Below are 22,478 nucleotides of genomic sequence, written 5' to 3'. Positions count from 1 at the left end.
ACAATGTAGACCTTATCCCACATAAATTCTCTACCACGTAATGTAGACTCTACATTACGTGGTAAATGCGTCGAGTTGTTATTGGTGACTCCTGTAGGACTACACCATACAATGCAATCAGTGGCTTAGGACCAGATACAAGGTTCAAGGTTCAAGGTTATCTTCCCTTGGGAGAAATTTGTCTTGGAGACAGAGTCACAGCTGCATACAAATAACAGACATGTTCACATACGAAAAGAAAAAACACCATGAAACACCCACATATACAAAACAGAGATATTGCACACATTCCCTTGATAAAGTGCAACTAGCAATCCCTGATTGAGCATTTTAGTTGACAGGGGAACAAAAGAGTGTTTAAATCTATTATATACACATCGTGGAGTTCTATACCTCCTACCGGATGGCATTAGCTCGTACTCTCGGTACAGTACATGCAAGGGGTCAGATACAATATTCCGAGCCTGTCTCACCACTGCTTGTTCAAAGATGGTCTGGGGAGTGATGGGTGGGGTGGACATGCCCATGATCTTCCCAGCCATGTTTGCTAGCCTATTTACTTGAGACTTGTATTTCACAGTTAGATTGCCAAACCAGCTGGATATACCGTATTTTAGCATTGACTCTATACTAGCTCTGTAAAAGGTCAACATGATATTTCTACTGACTCCAAAAAGCCTAAGTCTTCTGAGAAAGTGTAGAAGTTGGTGTATCTTAGAACACAGTGTTGTAACATGCGTGTGCCAGTTCAGGTCCTCATCGATCTGTACTCCCAGATATTTATATGAGGGGACCTGTTTGATGTTATGGTCATGGACACTAATTATACTGTGGTCTCCTATGGACCTGGGGTCTACTATGACCTCCTCTGTTTTGTTTACATTTATTTTCAGATGGTGTAGATCACACCACTCTATAAACTTGTCTACTCCCTCTGTATGGCTGAGGATGTTATTATCACTCTTGAGCAGACTAAGTATCACAGTGTCATCGGAGAACTTGATAACAAATTGATTTGGATGTGAGCTGACACAGTCGTCCGTATACAAGGTAAACAGAAAAGAGGAACTGACTGTTCCTTGAGGCACCCCTGTACTACTCAGTGTCTCCTCTGAGAGCACAGAGTTAAATCTCACCCTCTGTGGTCTACTAGAGAGAAAAGAAAAATACCATTTAATTATAAAGGGGTTCACATTTAACTGAGCTAATTTACGCAACAGAATATCTGGATGTATGGTGTTAAAAGCCGAGCTGAAGTCGATAAAAAGTAATCTGGCGTATGCCACCTTACTTTCCACCTTGTATGAAAAGGTATTAAATACACCTGTCCAAAATGTAATTTGTCCATAATAAAACGTGACATTGTAATTGGCTCACATATTAGTGGGAGCCTGGGAGGGGCCTATGTAAGCGACTGCGGCAACCACACTTTGCAATTTTTGAAAATTGCGACCTTTCTAGTTATTATTATTATTATTCCTACTATTACTATTATTATTATTATTATTATTATTTATCCCCAGTACCATTTATTCAGATTGTGAAAGACCTGGTAGCCTTTGTTCATTTTCAGATGCTGACATGATCTACAAACTTGATCACTGAGGAAGAAGCACTTATGGACCTTGTACCTCTCTCTCCACTTAAAGTACTGCATGTATTCTGTGTGGTTGTTGTCGAGGTAGATCAGTCTCTCTGCCAGCTCCTTGGGGCTGGCGAAGTCATCTACGTGAATGAAAGAGTCTCCTGGAAACAACAAAAACTTTTTTTAAAGAGGTTTCGTTAACTGAAATAAATAAAAATAAAAAACTATAATAATAATTTAAAAGAAAACGATAAACAAATTTTGAACTAGTTTTACACACCAGCATAGGGCACCTTGTGGTCCGTGATGTCACTTGTTTACAATCTGACCAATAAACGAAAGTATAAAAAAGTAACCAGTAAGACGTCCGTCCTGAGGGCGAGAAGCGACTTTGCCCTAAGGGCCCTAAAGGGTGAGGTCGCACTGAAACAACAGGTCTGGGAATGCCCATATATGGACCTTATTTTGTTTGTTTTTTAATTGACGTTTTCGGGCCGGGTAGGACGTAAAATATGTGCTAATTAGTAAGACCAGGCGGGGCCTCGGCCAGCCCAGTTAGGGTCCAGTTGGGGCCCAGGTATGGCTGGGCCTTACTTTTCTGGCCTGTTGAAAACTAGTTTTTGCCGGGCGCGGCTGAGATAATAACTTTGGGGCGGCCCGTCTAGAGTTTGAATGGACAGGTATTAGTCAAAAGGGAACTACTGTATATTAAAATACGCACATCACTTCGTGGAGTTGCTGGGTTCAAAAGGGAGACATCGAAGAGGAAGGACGGGTGGGCAAAACAACATAAAATTAAACTAAAATGAAAGAAATCCCAAACTATTATAAACTTGCCTGGAACATGGTTCTCGTAGTTCCTTCTGGACGGACCCAGAACCACAGGCACAGTCCCAAAACTCATAGGAGCGTACAGCTTTTCGGTCAGGTAGTCTGTATCGATGGTGTTTTCCCAGGACAGGTAGAACTTGCAGCTGGGCATCAACTGGAGATAATCTTCATTGTTCAAGTAACGATTGAAGGCCCTCCCATAAAGCTCTATCTTCATGTGGCCTTTCATCTTCTCGTAGACCTGGACTCTTTTATGCTGTGGGTTCCAGTTGCTCACGACCCAGCACACCAGCTTGTCCTTCTGTGGCAGCTTGAAGGTTTCGTCCTATATGGGACGATATGAAAATTACATGTCACGATTATTGTGGCAAAAATGTTTAATACTTAAAAAAATGTTAACCACTTAACTCCCAGCATCCCTTTTCTCAGAGGGGATGTTTGCCGATCTAAAAGCGTAAAGTGCCTACAAACTGGGATCATAACAATACAGTTGGTAACTACTTTTTGAATTTTGGCATGGTGTTCGGTATAGGCATAAGGTTTACAAAAACTCCCCATAGCGAACCATTTTGTGAAATGAAGATTAAAAGAACATACTAAAATGTTGTAATAACTACTGGAAAGGTACCGTATCTTATACCCTAACACCATGCCAGAATAGTCATCGGGCCGGAACCCCCAAACCAGAAGTACTCAAAATAATTCCCTACGGCCCGCGATCATAATTTTAGGGCATACCCAATAAAATCCTTGATGCACAGTAGTTTTGCTGATTTTTAAAATACAAAATAAATATAAATGTGAGGGGCTATTTAGAGTCTGTATAACATTTGTTATTCCACCGGACAATTCTATTTTATTGGGTAGGCCCTAAATTTATGATTGCGGCCCGTGGGGAAGGTATTAATCTTATTGTTCGAGGGAATGGAAGTTCTGGTTTGAGGATTCCGGCCTGATAACTACAAATCAGTGACTACAACATGAATTAAGATATCATCCGCTCTTGAGTCCTGACCGGATCATAAACCCGAAAAGGAATGCTGCCCAGACTATAGAGCGCCGCAGTCCCGCCCCCTTTCAGAAAAGCGAGTGGACCAGGAAGTGGAAGCCCCATGCATTCTCCCATCGGCACTTCTAATATAATTTATTTAAAGACGGTTACGCCGCGGACAAAGACAATTCGGATCGTGACGAATCATGACAATGAACACAATGTTTTAGGCCGATCAAATCATTAGAAAGAAGAAAAGAAAGTCAGGAGACAACACTATTTGTTTTGTTTTTCGTCTTATAAATTATTTGATCGGCCCAAAACATTGTGTTCATTGTCATGATTCGTCACGATCCGAATTGGCTTTGTCCACTCGCTTTTCTGAAAGGGGGCGGGACTGCGGCGCTCTATAGGCTACAGCTACAGTATACCTTGCGCTCCACCGGGGTGAGGTACCCATAGGGCACCGGGATGTGAGAGTCCAGCCGATAGCTGCTGGTCAAATTGAACAGGTCGTTGAGTGCAGGATTGCGGGCCGAGTGGAGGGGCGACTCCCAGTTCCACCAGATCCACTTCTGGAACCAGGGCCGTGCTTCTGTTGGCATGTTGTCCAGCCCGCCGTGGATGTCTCTGTGGTGGAACAAGACGGCGTGTGCTTTGTGGTAAACGCTCCGGTCGTCCGTCAGCCGACATCCCACCATGTCGAACTCGCTGCACCTGAGGTGAGGACATGACCGGACAAAAAAACGTTTAGTCATTTTATCCAGACAGAACACCCCAGACAGTTTTTATGTTACTCGATTCATATTTAGATATTACATGCGCAAGCAGAGCGTGCAAGTAATGTTATCGGGACCGTACCCAAGTTCCCTCAGCCCTATGTTCCCTCAGCCCTATATGTTCCCTCAGCCCTATATGTTCCCTCAGCCATATATGTTCCCTCATTCCAAAACAGACAGACAGGGAGGGGGGGGGGGGCTGTAAGGCATCAATTATACCCATAGTTCACCCTGCAGCAACAGAACACATTACAGATACCAAGTTACAGCAATGACACTACTGCATGGGGTCTAGTCTATCTACTTTGTTATAGCAAATGCTCCACAACAACACAGTGAAACAGTGAACAGTGAAACATTCCTTTAAATCCTGACATGGCCTTCATGAATCACTCATCATGTACTTAATTATCTGTTTTGAATCTCAGGTATGTTTCCATTGCATAGTTGTCTCATCAACTATTTAAGCTACGTTGACAAACAAAACTAGTTTAGCCTGTAGAACTTCCTGTCTCCTCATGTCCCCAAGTAACACTGTCCTCTGAAAGGCCATCTGCAATAATTCACCATTCACCTTTGTAGCTAAGGGTTCCTTTCTCGGACTGCAACTGTACTTACTGTATAAGACCCATTTATTGAAATCCCAAACATGGAATATACTTGGACCATGCATTATGCCACATATAATGCCTGTCTCAGGACGGCCACCTGCCAGTATACAGTGGATAACTTCCCAGTCTTGCTGGGTAAGTTAGTTGGGTATATATATCTAACTACTTTAACCCTGACATCCTGATTTTGGGCATGTCATTATAGGCTAAGAACTAAGAAGAAAGGACAATTGCTGATCTACAAGGTCACAACATGCCATGTGTTGTAGCTTTTCCCCAAAAGTGATAAGTGACTTATTTTAAAATGTGTAGCGCAGTGGAATAGAGGGGACAATATATGACACGTCAAGAGTCTATTAGTACTGTAGGCTATACATTTGTGTTCTGGTAATATCATTGATCACTTGTTTTGCATGTCCGTAGCAAAAATAAAACATTAATGCAAATGTCGATCACATGCACAAGCTGGCATAGTGATGCCCCCAGGTGCAGATAGCTGCTGTACTATCATGGTTATTGGTGGTGAAGGCAATACTAATAATGTTAGTCTGGATATATCAAATCCTGTGTTGAGGATCACACAAGAATAGCATGCACTTTATGAACAAAATAACACCCACAGCACAGGGACAGCACACCTAAACCTAACCTAACCCTTAACGCACCCCTCACCAACCTTAATCCGGTCGTCTTAACGCACCCCACACCAACCTTATGTCTAACCAAAGGATGCCTCCCGAGCCACTTCCAATGTGATTGAACTATAGGCTCTGGTGCTGACAAATATTAGCCCCAATGTTGAGTAAATCAACAAAGGTGTGGCAGCACCAGGAGAGTGTGACCCAACTTAATGTGTTTTAAGAGTCTGTTTAATTAAAGTTTTATGAAGGTTTACAATTAATACTGTGAATTAATTGCACTAGCAAAGTGTAACATACAGTGAGGACGGAACGTTTGTTCTAGCCCAGGTTCTCTGGGGTCCCAATATAAGGAGCGCAGCTTCCGGTTCCCCTCAGTTACATTCTGGAAAGAAAAGCAACACTCATTGCTCCGTCTTTATCCCTGTTTATTCAGGTTCAGTTTTGTTAATGAGGTACTCAGCAGCCCTGAGACCCGTAACAGAGGCTTGTCATGTCAGCTGTCAATCAATCAACTCAATGAAGGCCAATGGAAGACGATTTATTGGGCTGTAAAACAATATGCCCATTTTTACCTATTTTGTTTTTCTCGCAAATATTTGATGCTGCTGCTTTAGATTCTACCAGCAGAGGCCCACAGCAGAGCATACCCTGCTCTACGCAGGGTATGGCAGCATCCTGGGTCCTAAGGCCTTCAGGAGGCTGAAACCCTGTACTGGCATAAGCCAGTTGGATGGCCTCCTGCACAATACACCGGGAAAGCCATACTTTAGTAATATGGGTTTCCTTTAGCTCTGTTACCCCATGTCAAATACCCATACCGTTCCTGAAGGGAGATGTCTTGGTCATGTACAGTCTGAATATTTCATATCTTTTGTCAGGTGTGCGCTGTGAACAACAAGTCTGACTCAGCCTTTTTACACATTACCACATTTAACCAGACAAGGAAGGTAAAAAATATATATACAAGGAACAAGGAACAAGGAACTGAAAAATTATACTCTGGGAAATCGAAACAATAAAGTTCCTTTAAGGACAGTTCCGTAACAGGTTCTTCCCAGACCGTGCACCCGATAAAAGACATTAAGATGAATTGCAGTCGTGCCTGCTTCCTTGATGCGTGGTGAGACGAGAAAAAAGGACGAGACGAGAAAAAAAAATGCGATGAGAAATAAAAGACGAAACGAGACGAGAAAAATATGACTAGACGAGAAAAAAGATGAGGAGAAAAAAAGACGAGACGAGCTGTTTTCGGGGGGTAGGGCAGGGGTTCTCAGCCCGTGGGTCGCGACCCCTCGGGGGGGGGGGGGGGGTCGCCAAATGTTTTTTTGGGGGTCCCCAAATTATATATAAAAAAAAAGGTTGCAACTGAATAGCTGGAAAATGGAAATGAAGAGTTTACATAGTACATGCATTAACTTAGCTTATAATGATTATATCTGGTTTCATTTATGATATCTTTTCTCTATTATTAAGGTTGTTTTTGCAGTCAGTTTGTATTGGGGGTGGGGAGGGGGTCGCGAGACATGGCCAAAGCATTTCCGGGGGTCCCCAGCCAAAAAGGTTGAGAACCCCTGCTCTAGGGAACACAGAGAGGAGAACATGCAAACTCCACACAGAAAGGCCCTTTCGCCAACCCCGCCTCGGGTATGAGCATGACGCGGAGGAGGGAACACGCCCCCAGCGCCCAGCATCCCCAGCGGGAATCGTCCTTGCTTCGTAGAAAAGATGCCATTTTATCATGATTATTAGTGAGGACCTATTATATGAAGATATGTTGAAAAAGTGGTCCTTTAAGTAAAATTCCGGAATTCAAAACTTACTTGAGAAAAAGTACTAAAGCATTAGTATTAAAATGTACTTAAAAGTACCAAAAGTAGAACGTATACTCATTATGCAGAATGTCGTTTCACAAGTTTTCAAATATAAAATGTTTGAAAGTCTTTTGAAAATAACTGATCTACAAGCTCACAAGATGCAACACATTGTGAGCTTCAAAATCTACAAAGTAATTAGTAACTAAAGTTTTCTAATAATTGTAGTGGAGTCTTCGATGTTAGTGGACTTGAAGTAAAAGTACTGAAAATTACACCCACCGACCTGACATTATCCTTTTGACCAAACGGCCAGAACCACAACAGTATGATGATGTCGTCCTCTGTGGACTGCGGACAGTTTGGGTTTTGCACCACCTGAAGGGACACGTTTGGGTTCTGCACCACCTGAAGGGACGCGTTTGCGTTCTGCACCACCTGAAGAGACATAGTTCTCTTAGTAGTAGATAGTTTTAGTTTTAGTTGACAAAAATATCCTAAGATTAGACAAAAATCTACAGTTGATTTTGTTGACCAAAATGTATTTTGGCAGGCGTTGATGGCATTGAAATGCCTGATTTTACAATTGGTTGCATGCTGAAAATAGCGGATCTACAAGCTCACAACGTGGTGCACTGCGGCGCGTTGTAAGCTTGTATATCCAGTTATCCACTATTGTCAGAGCACCACATCCTAATGAGATTGACATTCAAAATAGTACATTTGGGTTTCGCCTCCATGCCCTCAGCACACCTGCGTCTGATTAAATACCTAGAAACACACAGTCACAAAACTAGATGAACAACAAGTATCTGGTACCACCCACTTTTAAAACAAACATGGGTACATTCTCCTTCTACAGCACTGCATGCCCCCACTGACCCGCTGGTGTGGAATGAAGATGCTGTAGATTAGAAGGAACATTTACCCATTGTTTGTTTTAAAGGCGGGTGGCCTCCTTTAAAACAGGCCTGAAAAACCACCTTTCAGTAGGCAGTCGATCATTTTATATTTTATATTTTGTATGTTATTTGTCATGTTGTGTTTATGAATTGAATAAGTCGGAGCCCGATGGAAACAAGACAGCAAGGACTTTTTATTGGTGCTATCCTTTGTGTTTGACTGCACTCTGTTGCTGTTTACATTTCTGTCATTCAACAACATTCAATCAAACCTTTTTGCAGATGCTGAAAGAGGTGAGATTGATGTCTAGGTTGGAGTACATGAGATAAGACAGCAGACACAGCAACGCAATGACGCACATGCACAGGTGCTGTCGACTGCACTGTAATGATGACATCATGGTTAGCTCTGAGAGAGAGAGAGAGAGTCACTTCATCATCGATACATTACTTACAATTAATTCATATCCACAGCATAAGATTAATAAAATAAATTACTATCCACAGTATAGTAAAAATCACACCTGTGTGAAGTGAGGGGCGCTCATCATAACATAATAAAATGTCTATTTGCTCAGACACTATGATGTAAAATGCATCCATTCATTGTCAATGGGAATTTAATGTTTGTTTTAGATGAAGTTTGTGGATGGTAACTAAAAGCTGGGTATAGTACAGTATAGAAACATGATACCAGTTTGGGTGTATTTATCATGTATATTTACCATGTATTTTAACACAAAATATTAAAAGGAGCCCTCAAATTTGTACATTTTAAGTATTTGAAAAACTAAAAGATCGATTGGTGAAGAGAGTCTAGATGGAAAAGAGTGCACAGAGCATCTCAAGTATAGCGCAAGACAAGTTAATTATGTGGTTAAACTGAAGTGATTTTGATGAATTCCAATTATTTCCAAATAGTATCAAAGTATTCCGTGGCACCCCTGGACCTGTGTCATGGCATGCACCCTAGGGTGCCATCAAGGACTGTCTAAAGAGGACGAGACGCGAAGATCGTACGGGCGACGCCATGTTGCTCCATGAAAGGAAAGAAACGTGCAGTTGAGACCAGGAAGTTGTACTGTACATGTACCACTTCCTGGTCTCAACTACGCATGTTTCTTTCCTTCCATGGAGCAACATGGCGTCGCCCGTACGGTCTTCGCGTCTCGTCCTCTTTAGACAGTCCTTGCAGGTGCCATGGCACTGACTTGGACTTTCTTGTAACACTCGGAAGGGTGTCACATGCATAATCCAAAATTAGGGCCCATGTTGAAAACATTAAAAATCACACCCTTGTGAACTGAGTGGTGCAACTCCCCTCTCTCTCCCCCCTCCTCCCTCTCTCTCTCTCTCTCTCTCTCTCTCTCTCTCTCATTAGCAGGCAACAGTGCAGCACTATCTCTCTCTCTCTGTTTCTGGCACAACAGCACCCCTACTGGTACTCATAGTCACATAGTCACATTAACGTCACATAGGTAACACGGACATTGCTGTTCCTTGGAGTGGTTGCACCACTCAAAAATGTGTAAATGAATCCCTGTGCCTCAAATATAACAGAGTTTCCCTATAGAGCTATAAAGAAAATTAAAACCCATTCACGGAATAACATGGTTCTTAATAATATTTTAAAGAACCATTGTTTTTTTCCCCTTGCGTAACATGAGAAATGAATCAAACATGAATAGCCTAATAATAAATTAACTAAATGCTGCATCATAAAAGTGCATTTGCAATCAATGATATTTGCAAAGTATCAAAGCTGCTGTCATTAGTACTTTTTACTCAATGAAGAATTAAGTAAATTAAAGCTATGGTTTGATTATAACAAATTATCTTAGCAAGACAAAGTTTATGCTATTTGGTAATCACACGATAAACACAGGTTCATATAAATATTAATGGGAATGCTATTGATCGGGTCCATGAAAATACATTTCTGGGTGTGACAATAGATGACAAGCTTAACTGGAAACCACATATTACTAACGTCAAGTACAAAGCTAGAAGTATAGCAGTCATAAATAAAGCAAAGCAGGTTCTCGATCCTAAAGTCACTTCACACTCTCTACTGTTCATTAGTCTTGCCATATTTTCATTATTGTGTTGAGGTTTGGGGAAATAACTATAAAAATGTATTTCAGTCACTAGTCATTCTAAAAAAAAGAGCAATAAGAACCATTCACAAGGTCGGCTATATCTATCTGGAACATACTAATTCTCTATTTTTTACAATCAAAACAGCTCAAATTCACTGACATAGTAGCTTAACAAACAGCAATAATAATGTACAAGGCTAAGAACCATAATTTACCAGCAAATATTCAGAATTTGTTTCAGGATAGGGAGGGGGGTTATAATTTGAGGGAAAATTTTAATTTTAAAACGTTAAACAGAAATACCACAATGAAAACTTTTTGTGTTTCGATGAGGGGTGTAACACTGTGAAACAATTTGAGGGATGAGCAAAAACAATGTTCTAGCATCAGTCTGATTAAAGTAATGTATAAAAATATGATTTTCACAAAATACAAGGAGAAAAATATGATACCTGATAATTCAGGTGTTTGTGTTTAAAATGGATATTTGTGTATGTGTATGTATATGATATGGATATATGTGTATTGAATTTATATATGTTTATACTATTTATATGTGTTACATATTCTCATATGCGTTTTTAACTCGATACAATTGAGATTAATTTTGATAATTAATAAAGTTTAAGTTAAGAAGTCAGCGAGTAATTATTTAATTACAGAGGTGTGGGAGTATATACGTTTTTACTTATTACTATTATTATTATTATTACCATTATTATTATTATTATTCTCACCTGGATATGAACACAGCTGAAAACACCGGCAGACACACAGGACACATGTGCTTGTGTCTAAAGGACTATTCAAATGCAGTGATCTATGGCAGTTCAGGCAGATGATGTGTTTGGCCTAATGTTGCTTCAGATTCTAAATACCTACCCCCCTTTCTTTTTTTTCTTTTTTCAAATGATTATACATTAGATTCATACATTAAAAATATAAATGCAAACTTTTTTTCAAATGAATTTAAATAAAAAATGAAAATATTATAAATTCCATAAGTTACTTTTAAGTGGAAGTGAAAAATAGACCTACTATTTACCGTGGGGCACGTGCTAAAAGGTTATATAGCGGAATATTCGCTTCAGCGATTCACTATGGGAGCGCTCCCTCTGAGCGCGAGACACAGAATAATTATTAATAAACTCACATTCTACTAGTCGAATGGGCCTTTGCGACATGCCGTATTCCGTCACCTCCCCGGGTATAACCGGCGAAATACGCGCATGCGCACTAATTCGATTTTCTTCTGCTCGTGAGACACAAGCTTTCATATCACTGAGATCCTTTTTCCGATATTGGTTAAATAAAACAATTAATCTCAATAAGGACGGGTCTGCAATTCGACCTGTACCGCGAGGTTCCTTTATCGGTGATCTCACCTCGGTGATATAAGCTCACGAATTTAAGACTTCTATCGCTAAGTAAGTACTCGCTGTGTAAGCTAAAACTGCTTAGCCTGTTAGCTGCTGTATAAGCCTTTGTTAGCTAGTTAGCCCCGCTGTGAAAGCATAGCTTCTAGCCTGTTAGCTGCTGTACAAGCATAGCCTTTGTTAGCTAGTTAGCCCCGCTGTGAAAGCGATAGCTTCTAGCCTGTTAGCTGCTGTATAAGCCTAGCCTTTGTTAACTAGTTAGCCCCGCTGCATAAGCGATAGCTTCTAGCCTTTTTGTTCGGGTTGCTGTATAAGCCATACACTGTCTCGTGCTGCACAAGCCGTGTCGTTTATCTCCGTTGCTGTACCTATTAGCTGCTAGTGTACTGTAACCACAGCAGCATGTCTGAACGGAGTTGTTCTAGAGCTTCAGCCCGCCGCTATCAAGGCGACAAGTACCCGATGCAACAAAAGACATGTAAGAACCGCTCTTGCGGCAACTCCATGTCCGGATGGGACCAGCACAACTTGTGCGCCTACTGTCTGGGCCTCGACCACGCAGAAGAGGCCCTAGATTTTCCGGATAAATGTCTTAAGTGCGCGAACATGGACAAACGCAACCTTTGGCGCCGTTTGACCCGTGTACGGAAGTTATACGAGTCCCCCGAGCGCGACAACGACGAAAACTATGATGACTTCGAGGAACGTCTGCTCGAAGACGCACAAGATGGATGCCGTGCAGGCCCCGCCACGGTAAATAACACACGGCCTAGCCATAGTCCCTCGTGTGTACCAATGAGCTCAGGGATCCCCTTACCCTCTGCTGATTATAATAATAATGACCAGAAAGATGTTTTCATCAGGCAAGGCGCCAGGCCCCGCTCCACTGCGTCGGCCACGGTAAGTAGGCCTCCACCAGACGAAGTAGCCTCCACGTCTAGGCACTCCGAGTCCCAGGGGGCCCCAGTAGCGATGGCCAAGACCCCCCCAGTCTTTGACATGGACAAGGACTTCCCGCCCTTGACCCACACCCCACGTGCCGACCATGATTGGGACGGAGACGGGGACGAAGGCGACGACATGGAGACCGGCCTTCCCTCCTACCAACACTATAAAGTGCTGGACCAGGTCCACGACTCCGACTACGACGACGACGACGACGTCATTGTTGAGGAGGAATATGTTGATGTGGACGGAGAGCAGCGGGCCGAGGACCCTCCGGCCGTCGACGCCCAAGCAGCTGCTATGGCGGCCGAACAGGCAGCCCCTGCTGGACAGGAAGTGGCGCCCGTGCAGGGCGCCATCGCACCACCAGAGGCCAATCCACCTACAGCCGAGCTGCGTAAGCGAGAGACCGAGCTGCTGGATCTATACAGAACAGCAGCGGTCAGGTGCGGGCGAGACTGGCCCAAAGAGGACCCTGGCCTGCCGCCAGAGGACGGCTGGCAATGCCGCAGAGTCGTGCGGACCGAGCCTCCACCTAAAGACTCGCTGCCGCTCGCCGGAGGTTTTAAAAGTGTACTGACCCACACCTGGGCCGAACCTGCCTCTGACGCCAAGAAACAGCGCCGTCGGGGGCTGGCCCTAGACACCGAGCTCGCCAACGAGGTGGGCTTGCTAGGACTCCCAAAAATAGACAGGGCCACCGCAGGGTACCTGGTGAACCCTCACAGCCCTCACTACTTCCCCATGGATAGGGACCCGGTTTTCCCTGACAAGAAAGACAAGGACGCCTCGCTAGCTCTCAACCGCCTCTACGACAACATGGTGACCATTGCCAAGTCAGCCAACGCAGGGGCCCTACTGCAGGGCTCCCTATCGATGCTCTTGGCCGAGGCGGGTGCAGCTCCCACTCCGGACCAACTGGCCGAGGCCCAACGCCTCGTCGATGAGATCATAGAGCTCACGCTGACCGTCACGGAGGCTGTTGGACGAGGCATGGCCAACGCAGTCCAACAAGAAAGAGTGAGATGGCTGGACGTGTTTCCAATTCCAAACCCAGGTGACGTCCGCTCTGTAATGCTTAGAGGGTCCATTACCCATGAGGGCCTGTTCCACGACGCTCTAAACAAGCTCATCGCCTCCGGAGAGGAGCAGAAACGGCAAGCCGAAGCGGGGAGCCACCTCCCCCGCCCGGGTAGACCTGCTCAGTCAGCCCCGCCTCCTCCTGCTCGCCAGCCTGCCGAGAGGCACAGCCGTCAGGCCTGGAGAGTCCGCAATGAGCGTCCGTCCTCCCGCCCCCCCCCGTTCACGGGGAGAGGGGAGGGGTCACGTGCATTCAACCAGACCCGTGGAAGACAGCGAACGCCTCGTGGAGACGACCGCCGCCGCCAGAACTCCCCATCACGCAGAGGCGGATTCAGGGGACGTGGACGCGGGCGTGGCCGCAATAAATAGCAGGCCTGGCCCTGCCTCGGGGGGCCGCAGAGGGCCGGCCCCCCAGCACCCCTGGTTCTGGGTTTGAATCCGTCGGGAGTGGTCTCGGACCTCGCCGGCGGACCACCTCCAAAGAGGTTAAAATTGTGCTCACACCGGATCGCAGTAGACGACGTTGGTGTTCAGAGTGTACACAATTTCCACACTGTGAAATATTCTGTAAATGTACAAGAATGTCATATTGCAAAATGTTCTGTGGATGTTTTTTCTGTAATAAAATATTGCAAAATAAAAAACAAACAAAAAACCCAAATACAAACCCGAACCCAGAGGGTCATGAACCCACCTTCAAGAGAGCCACTGCGGCTCTCGGGAAGTGTGGGGGGACGTGTCAACAAAGTGACAGGTCACAGCCTCAGACCTGTCACTTGCTGGCACCGTCACGGCCAAATTTTCCAGGATTGGTCGCCCCCGCCACCAGAGGGCGCCATTGCACCATCAATGAGCGCCAGGCCGGTGGCGGAGAATTCTGTGTCATCTCACAAGGTGAGTCAGGCCGCTGCCAGCCCCTGTCCAACAGGGGGCAGCATAGTACCACAGAAAAATTCTCCAGTAGTTATAGAGAATCCACTAGCTCTACATTTAGAACAGTGGAAACAGATTGGTGCATCTCCGTGGGTGCTGCGCACCATCGCCCGCGGATACAAGCTACAGTTTGCAATGAGACCACCCGTGTTCGAGAAGATTGTTATGTCACACGCGAGTGGTCAGGCGGCGGATGTACTACGATCGGAGATAGTCTCTTTGGTAAACAAGAGAGCCATCAGGGAGATTCCCACGAACGAGAGCAAGATGGGTTTTTATTCAAGATACTTTCTCGTACCAAAAAAGGGGGGGGGGCTAAGGCCTATCCTAGACCTCCGTGCTCTCAATCGACACATGAAAACTTTCCGCTTCAAGATGCTGACAGCGGACTCGCTAGTGCGTTCTCTGCGCCAGGGCGACTGGTACACCAGCGTGGATTTAAAAGACGCCTATTTTCACATCCCTATCTATCCACCGCACAGGAAGTTTCTGCGCTTCGGTTTCGAGGGGAAGCTATACGAGTACATGGTGCTGCCGTTCGGGATGTCCCTCTCTCCCAGGGTTTTCGTGAAATGCACACAAGCCGCCATCGCTCCACTGAGACGGCGGGGGGTCCGCATCGCAACCTACATAGACGATTGGCTGATCTGCGCGAGCTCACCACCGGAGACGATGTCCCACACTCAACTAGTGGTGAGTCTCCTATCTTCTCTGGGTTTCAGCATAAATCACGTGAAAAGTATTTTAGTGCCTGCACGGATAATAGACTATATAGGCATAACACTGAACTCTCTCTCTTTCACGGCCAGGCTGAGTCAAGAGAGAGTCAAGTCATTCCGTGCATGTTTGACTCTTTTCAGAACAGGTCACAAGATTGCGTTTGGAACTTGTCTGAGGATGGCGGGCCTCATGGCCTCGGCCATCTCCCTGGTACGCCTAGGCAGGTTATATATGAGACCGTTTCAGGCATGGCTGAGATCTCTGCGGATCCCCAGCAGTCAGCGACACAGACGGGTCCTAGTGACAGCGGAATGTGTGCTGGCTCTGAAATGGTGGAATGGTCAAAATGTCCTAACAGAGGGCGTCCCCATGGGGATAGTCCTCTCCAGAAAGGTGGTCACTACGGACGCGAGTCTATCGGGGTGGGGTGCCACCCTCGATGGGAGGACGGCCAGGGGGACATGGGACGCCGGCCTCCGAACCGCCCACATAAACTATTTGGAGTTAATGGCGGTTCTACTAGCTCTACACCGTTTCAAGCGGTTTCTACGTGGTTGCCACGTGCTGATACGCACGGACAACACTACGACGATGTACTACATCAACAAACAGGGCGGACTCAGGTCACGCCAGCTGCACATGCTAGCACGCCAGCTGATTTTGTGGTGCGACGAGCACCTCCTCTCGATCAGGGCATGTCACGTCCCAGGTCTCCTGAATGCAGGGGCCGACCTGCTATCCAGGGGTCCGCTCAGGTATGCGAACTGGTCTCTACATCCCGCGGTAGCGGCACAGGTTTGGGACAGGTTCGGGACTCCCGAGGTGGACTTGTTCGCCTCGACAGAGGACACGAAATGTCCCCTGTTCTTCTCTATCGGGGGGGAGGCACCTCTGGGCTTGGATGCTCTAGCTCACGGGTGGCCTCGGTCTCTGCTATATGCGTTCCCCCCACTGTCCCTGATCCTTCCCACGCTAAACAGGGTGAGGACTCAGGGCCTGACCTTGATCCTGATCGCTCCGTCATGGGGGTCGTGGAGGTCGGAGATAACTCCGCTCCTGTACGACCGCCCTTGGCAGCTCCCGCTGCGGGCGGACCTGCTCACTCAAGTGAGACACGAAATATTCCATCCCCAACCGCACGCGCTGGACCTGTGGGCCTGGCCCGTGAGAGGTTGAATCTGCAGGATGAGGGCCTACCTCCTAACGTCATAGCGACTATTCAGGGAGCTAGGGCCCAGTCGACCAGAAAACAGTACGATGTAGCCTGGCGGGTCTTCGAACGGTGGTGTTTGAAGAGGCCTGGGCAAGTAGTCCCGTACCTGGCCTCGGTGAAGGAAGTTCTGACCTTCCTTCAGGAGTTCTTGGACGACGGAAAATCCTTCTCCACGGTGAAGGTCAATCTGGCAGCCATTTCGTCCTGTCACATAGGTATTGAGGGGAAGACCTTGGGTGAATACCCCCTAGTACGTCGCTTCATGAAGGGCGCGAACAGGGCACGTCCGGTCTCTCGGTCTATGGCTCCGCCATGGGACATATCTCTGGTTCTGGACGCTCTTATGGGGGCGCCGTTTGAACCTCTGGAGTTGGTGGAGCTAAAGTTCCTATCGCTCAAGACCGCTCTGTTGATCGCGCTGACGACCGCTAAGCGGGTTAGTGACATGCATGCCTTATCTGTAAGTGCGGACTGCATGTTCTTCAGTGTAGATGGACTTAGGGTGACGGTGAAACCGAACCCAGCCTTTGTGCCTAAGAATTTTCTCGCTCGGAGTGTTCCTGTTGATCTGGGGTCGTTCCATCCACCTCCTCATGCGGGGGAGGAGGATAGGAAGTTACACTCTTTATGCCCAGTGAGGGCGTTACGGATATACATGCAGAAAACAGCTCCCTTGAGGCAGGGTAGCCAGCTGTTTGTGGCATGGGGCGCTGGGGCGATAGGTAAACCTGTCACGAAGGTGCGGCTTTCCCGGTGGATTGTGGAAGCCATTCAACTGGCCTATGCTAGTACGGGTACACCCCCGCCGGATGGCCTGAGGGCACACTCCACGAGGGGTGTGGCGGCATCCTGGGCGTTGTTCAAGGGTGTCTCGGTACAGGACGTCTGTACGGCGGCGAGCTGGTCGTCCCCGTCGACGTTTGCGAGGTTTTATAACCTGGACGTAGCAGAGCCGGCTCTGGCTCATGCTGTCCTTGGTGTCGCGTCTGCACGCGGCGGTTCGCATAGGTAGGCCCTGGTTCAGGTAACTTAGGTTAGCCCAGAGCCTGGGGCATAGGTTTAGGCCCTGGAGCCATGAGGTGGTCCAAGACCATCAGCCCAGTTAGCCCTGAGGTGCTCTAGACGGCCTTTGGGCTGTCTGCGCCTCACTAGGTAGGGACATGGCCAGCGGGTCGGTGACCCGGGTGGCCTTCGTCTGCCTGTCTTCCCGAATCCTGGTTGTGGTCACTGTGTCAGGGACGCAGGTGGCCACGGAGGTATACCTGTCGGATGGGTGTGTCACGTCAGTGATATGGTGAAGGGAGTTTATGAAGTCTCCCATAGTGAATCGCTGAAGCGAATATTCCGCTATATAACTGGAGGTTACGCAGTAACCGTGGTTATATTAGGGATATGAGTGAAGCGATTCACCAAGATACCCTTCTAGCTTGTTACGGCAGAAGGAAAATGTTCACCGAATTAGTGCGCATGCGCGTATTTCGCCGGTTATACCCGGGGAGGTGACGGAATACGGCATGTCGCAAAGGCCCATTCGACTAGTAGAATGTGAGTTTATTAATAATTATTCTGTGTCTCGCGCTCAGAGGGAGCGCTCCCATAGTGAATCGCTTCACTCATATCCCTAATATAACCACGGTTACTGCGTAACCTCCAGTTTTGTAATCATTGCCCAAGCAACATCCTCACTGTTCATGCATCCTTTTGTAACTCTCTCTGACAGTGTAGACATGGAACTAAATGGGTTGTACATCAGCTGTGATACTCTGACATGCTTGATAGATAAGCCCACTGAACTTTCATTCGGTTCAACTACTAAGCCACAGTTTGATTTCATTTAACAGATATTTACACTGAGAGGAAAGGAAACCTCACAGAATTATACTAAAAAGCGATACACATGTACACACAGTGCAACCACCTGAACCAGACCGGTTGCACTGACGCACGTACCTGGCTTGCTTCCTATACTCCACACCACAGTATTTCAATTGTCCATCAAAACACCTTCTTGATGCGTTGCATAGTATGTTTGCATAGCAGTTTGCATAGTATGGATTTGTTTTGGCGTCCGGATACGCCGTGGCTATGGCCGTTTTTAGCCCAAGGAGTGTTTCTTGTGCAAAACTAATGCTTGGAATGGATTCACAATCATGAAAACGCCCTAGTTTGACATGTCACATGCTACTTAAAGCATAATGAAATGTTGACATTTTTGCTAATGGTATGGTCACATATAAACACCAATAAAAACATTGCTCAATACCAACAGCCGGTCAGCAAGTGGATTCATGAATGTATGTATAAAGACAATATTTTAGGCCAATAAAAAAAAGACCAAATTTCCTACTCCAGCTCGAAAGGCCATGTTATTTAAATGACGGTCGGTTTCAGCCGTGGAATTTCAATTCAAATCAATTGTCCATCAAATGTAAGAAACTATTTGAATGAATAGCTAATAAAAAGATTTAAATTAAAACATGACGAGTGGTCCAGTGGATCACTCGTTTCCCTTTTTTATAGAACCACTAATCTATTCCTATAGCTATCCCACGGTTACTTCATCCAACCTTCCAGTAAACTAAAATTCACTGAAGATATGGGCACATTTCCTAATAATGCTGACTCAATCAGGCAAGCTTACCGTTCTTTTTTTTTAAATTTATGATCAGTACTTTATTTTAGATTTTTTACAAACACATAAAACAGAGAACTTCAAATACAAACACAAACAACAGCAGAGTACGTATTCATGGACAGGCAAGATAGATAAGATAAGTTTACATTATTTACACGACCAAACGCAGCATCATCAACCGTATCATAATGTGTAGTAATACCATAAACAATCAAGAGGGCATTGCCTGACCATGGATCACACCAAGGGACCTGCAACATGACTGAGGAACACGTCCCACTTCAGATCATATTTATCCAACTGATTATTCATCTTAAAGGATAACCTCTCCAAAGCAGCCACTATACCGAGCTGAGTGAACCATACATGTGCTGGAGGTAAAACCTCAGACTTCCATTCCTTAACAATGATTTTCCTACCCACCATTAATGCTGTTTGAATCCAGTCAGCTAGAGGTGCAGGGAGGTGTTTTAGTGGCGATGGATCACCCAGAATAAAGAGAGCCGGTGTATAAGGAATATCCTGGTTTGTGATTTGCATTATATTCTCATGAATAGCACACCATAGCGTCTGTACCCTAGGGCACTCCCACAATACATAATAATAAGTGTACAGAGGTCCTCCTCACAGTACAGTACATTACTACGATAAATGATGATGGGTGAGCTCCTTTGTTCTTCTTTTTTTTAACACTTTATTTTGATTTTTATTGGTGAATAAATGAAAAAAACATCTGTACATTTTGTTTGTACCTTTGCCTGTTGAAAATTTCAGAGAAGTTGGAGCTGCAATGCATTCACAACACACCAAGTCAAGTAACAGCAGGAGAACATCAGTGTCGGGTGACCAAACATATGTCTCGCAATTTTAGAGCCTGACCGATGCCATAGTTTTGGGTCCGATGCCGATGCCGATTTTGGAGAGACCTACACCACCGATGTCGATACGATGCAGATGTTTTGGACCTTCTAAACTTCTAAATACGTTTTTTTAATTAAATTAACAATAGAATACATTGAATTCATTTAAATTAAATGTTTTGGCACATAAGGCATTTTTTTCTAAATGAAATGCACCCCTATATATGCCCTCCTATATTCAGCTATTAGTGTAGATGTCCGTCCTACAAAAGATTACATTCTCATTGACAATTTTATGTCATAGTGTCTGAGGAAATAGACATGTTACATCATAATCATTACATCACCTAATCAACATGAGTTAGACTTTAATATATTAGCACCCCTCACTTCACACAGGTGTGATTTTTTTAGTTGTATGTAGGATAGGCTTCAAATAATAGAGCAGTCATTAATATTGTTTGTTGTGGCTGTATTTCCGCAATACCGCCCTCATCTGGCAGCGTCAGGTTAGAAATACACAGCATATCTCTAAATAGCAAATAATGTACAAATGCCTTTTATACATTTAAATCCAATGAAGGTGTTTTTGTGGTTTAACCTGTAAACCTTATAGAAATGGTAACCTGTTAATACTATGGTTAATTATTATTATTATGCACCCCTAAAGTCAGTGATGTAAATAGGTTTTCAATGTTAAAAATATATAATTATATATATAATATAAAATAATCTGTAGTATTAGCATACCTCAATGTTGAGGATGTAAAATATAATAGTTGTCCCTGCTCCCTGTAGTCCCTCACTATAAGGAAGGATTAGCCTGCCCCACACACAGTGACGGTCACACACAGGCTCACAGGCTCACAGCTGTCATTAATTAATGGTCTTGATTGCCTATACGGTCAAGTTTTAGGGTGAAATGTACCGTCTCACCGTCTTAGCTGCTGCTGCCACGTGCCTGCTGGCAACCAATATGCACATGACTTCCAATCCATTTGGAACAAGGACACTCACCAGTGGCAAACCTGCATCTCCCAGACTCCCATCAGTCAGTCAGTCCGTCAGTCACGCCTCGTGACACACTCCATATATGGCCAATACAGAATTTGGATCTCTATATGTGGAGCTGACTATATCATCACCTGGATCTCCATAATGAAGATCAAGACCTCTGATAGCTTTATGTTGTTTGTGAATGATATGTCATGTTCCATCCACTATAGTTCATGTCCTCATCTACTCTCTCTCTCTCTCTCTCTCTCTCTCTCCCTCTCTCTCTCTCTCAAACTGTTCCTCTAAATCCTGCCATGCCAACACTCATCATACATACTTTTCAGGTAATAAACTTGTCCAAGCATAATAGATTCATTCATTCTCATAATGGAACCACAACTTAAGCTATGTTGACAAACAAGAAAAATTGTTCTCAATAGTGTTCTGCACTGTTATCTGAGAAGGCATCTATCTATATATAGGCCTATTGTAATAACCTACTGTGTAGCTCCCAAGTATGCTACGCACCCATTCACTGGGACGCCAGGTTCAGGTTGAGAGGCCCGCAGCTTTGCGTCTCACTGGTTCCTGGGTGAAGAGAGGGACATATCTAGCTGTAAGTCCTTATGGGAAGTCGGACGTCAAGAACTTGACGTCCGACAGAAAAGGGAGTGAGAATCTCATGGGATAACTGTACCGGATTGCCTGGTTGAGTCACCATTATAAGGAAATGTGCCCATAATTAATTGCATGTGTCTGCTCGCTCATACATACAGTAAGTTACAATGAACAGCAACATGATTTTAATAAGGAAGGTTAATTTCCCCCCCACACCACGACCATATCCCCCCTCCCAAAACAATAGTGGTCCCCAGGTTGATTCTGAGTCAGGGTGGTGGTCCCTGCTAGAATACTCACAAATACCAACCGTAGGGCCCACATATAACTCCTGTATTAGCCTCTTTGCACTGGCTTCCAATTAAGGCCAGAATTGATTTTACAATTATTTTAACAACCTACAAAGCATTGCACGGGCTGGCCCCTTCATATATTCGTGACCTACTGCCCCCAAAGTCTAATGTAAGACCCCTTAGGTCCTCAGACAAATACCTACTGAAGATACCGGGGACTAAACGTCCCAAAAACAAAGGGCGACCGGGCTTTCGCAGTGGTTGCTCCTACTCTTTGGAGCGCCCTGCCCCTCATGTTAAAAAATGCTGAGTCAGTAGACTCTTTTAAGAGAAAGCTATAAAAGACACATTTATTCCGTATTTATTTTTCCCATGTAGTTCTTACCTGACTTATTTTTACATACCTATGTTTTTGTGATTCTGCCTCTAGTTTACTATTTTACATGCCTATGCTTTGAGTTTTTGCCTTGTTTATTCTTCGTTAAATTCTTTATTGTCTTTTTACTTTATTGTGCTATGTTTTCCTGTTTGGTTTTAACTTGTTGATTGCTTGTTC

The 22,478-nt window shown here is 45.0% G+C and overlaps 1 protein-coding gene and 1 long non-coding RNA gene across 3 annotated transcripts; both read right to left on the bottom strand.

The window, feature by feature from the left end:
* Positions 1 to 1,302: 1,302 nt before the first annotated feature.
* LOC308316492 (4-galactosyl-N-acetylglucosaminide 3-alpha-L-fucosyltransferase 9-like) lies at positions 1,303 to 4,146 on the bottom strand. The gene is made up of 3 exons (XM_080765143.1): positions 3,839 to 4,146; positions 2,423 to 2,741; positions 1,303 to 1,746 (listed from the first exon to the last, which is right to left on the bottom strand). The coding sequence occupies exons 1-3, from the start codon at positions 4,106 to 4,108 to the stop codon at positions 1,514 to 1,516; spliced, it is 822 nt and encodes a 273-aa protein (XP_080621269.1). The 5' UTR covers positions 4,109 to 4,146; the 3' UTR covers positions 1,303 to 1,513.
* A 2,890-nt stretch (positions 4,147 to 7,036) lies between these two features.
* On the bottom strand, positions 7,037 to 21,238 carry LOC308316783. Of its 2 annotated transcripts, none has more exons than XR_013964206.1 (3): positions 20,952 to 21,238; positions 8,424 to 8,560; positions 7,037 to 7,687 (listed from the first exon to the last, which is right to left on the bottom strand). It is a non-coding gene; the product is annotated as an uncharacterized lncRNA (long non-coding RNA). The 2 variants fall into 2 exon arrangements; XR_013964207.1 differs by lacking the exon at positions 20,952 to 21,238 and adding an exon at positions 10,988 to 11,116.
* Between the last annotated feature and the right edge of the window lie 1,240 nt (positions 21,239 to 22,478).

Source organism: Protomyctophum bolini (genome assembly GCF_963924005.1).
Source record: "Protomyctophum bolini genome assembly, chromosome: 6".
NCBI classification, from domain to species: Eukaryota; Metazoa; Chordata; class Actinopteri; order Myctophiformes; family Myctophidae; genus Protomyctophum; species Protomyctophum bolini.
This window is presented reverse-complemented; position numbering and strand designations above follow the sequence as displayed.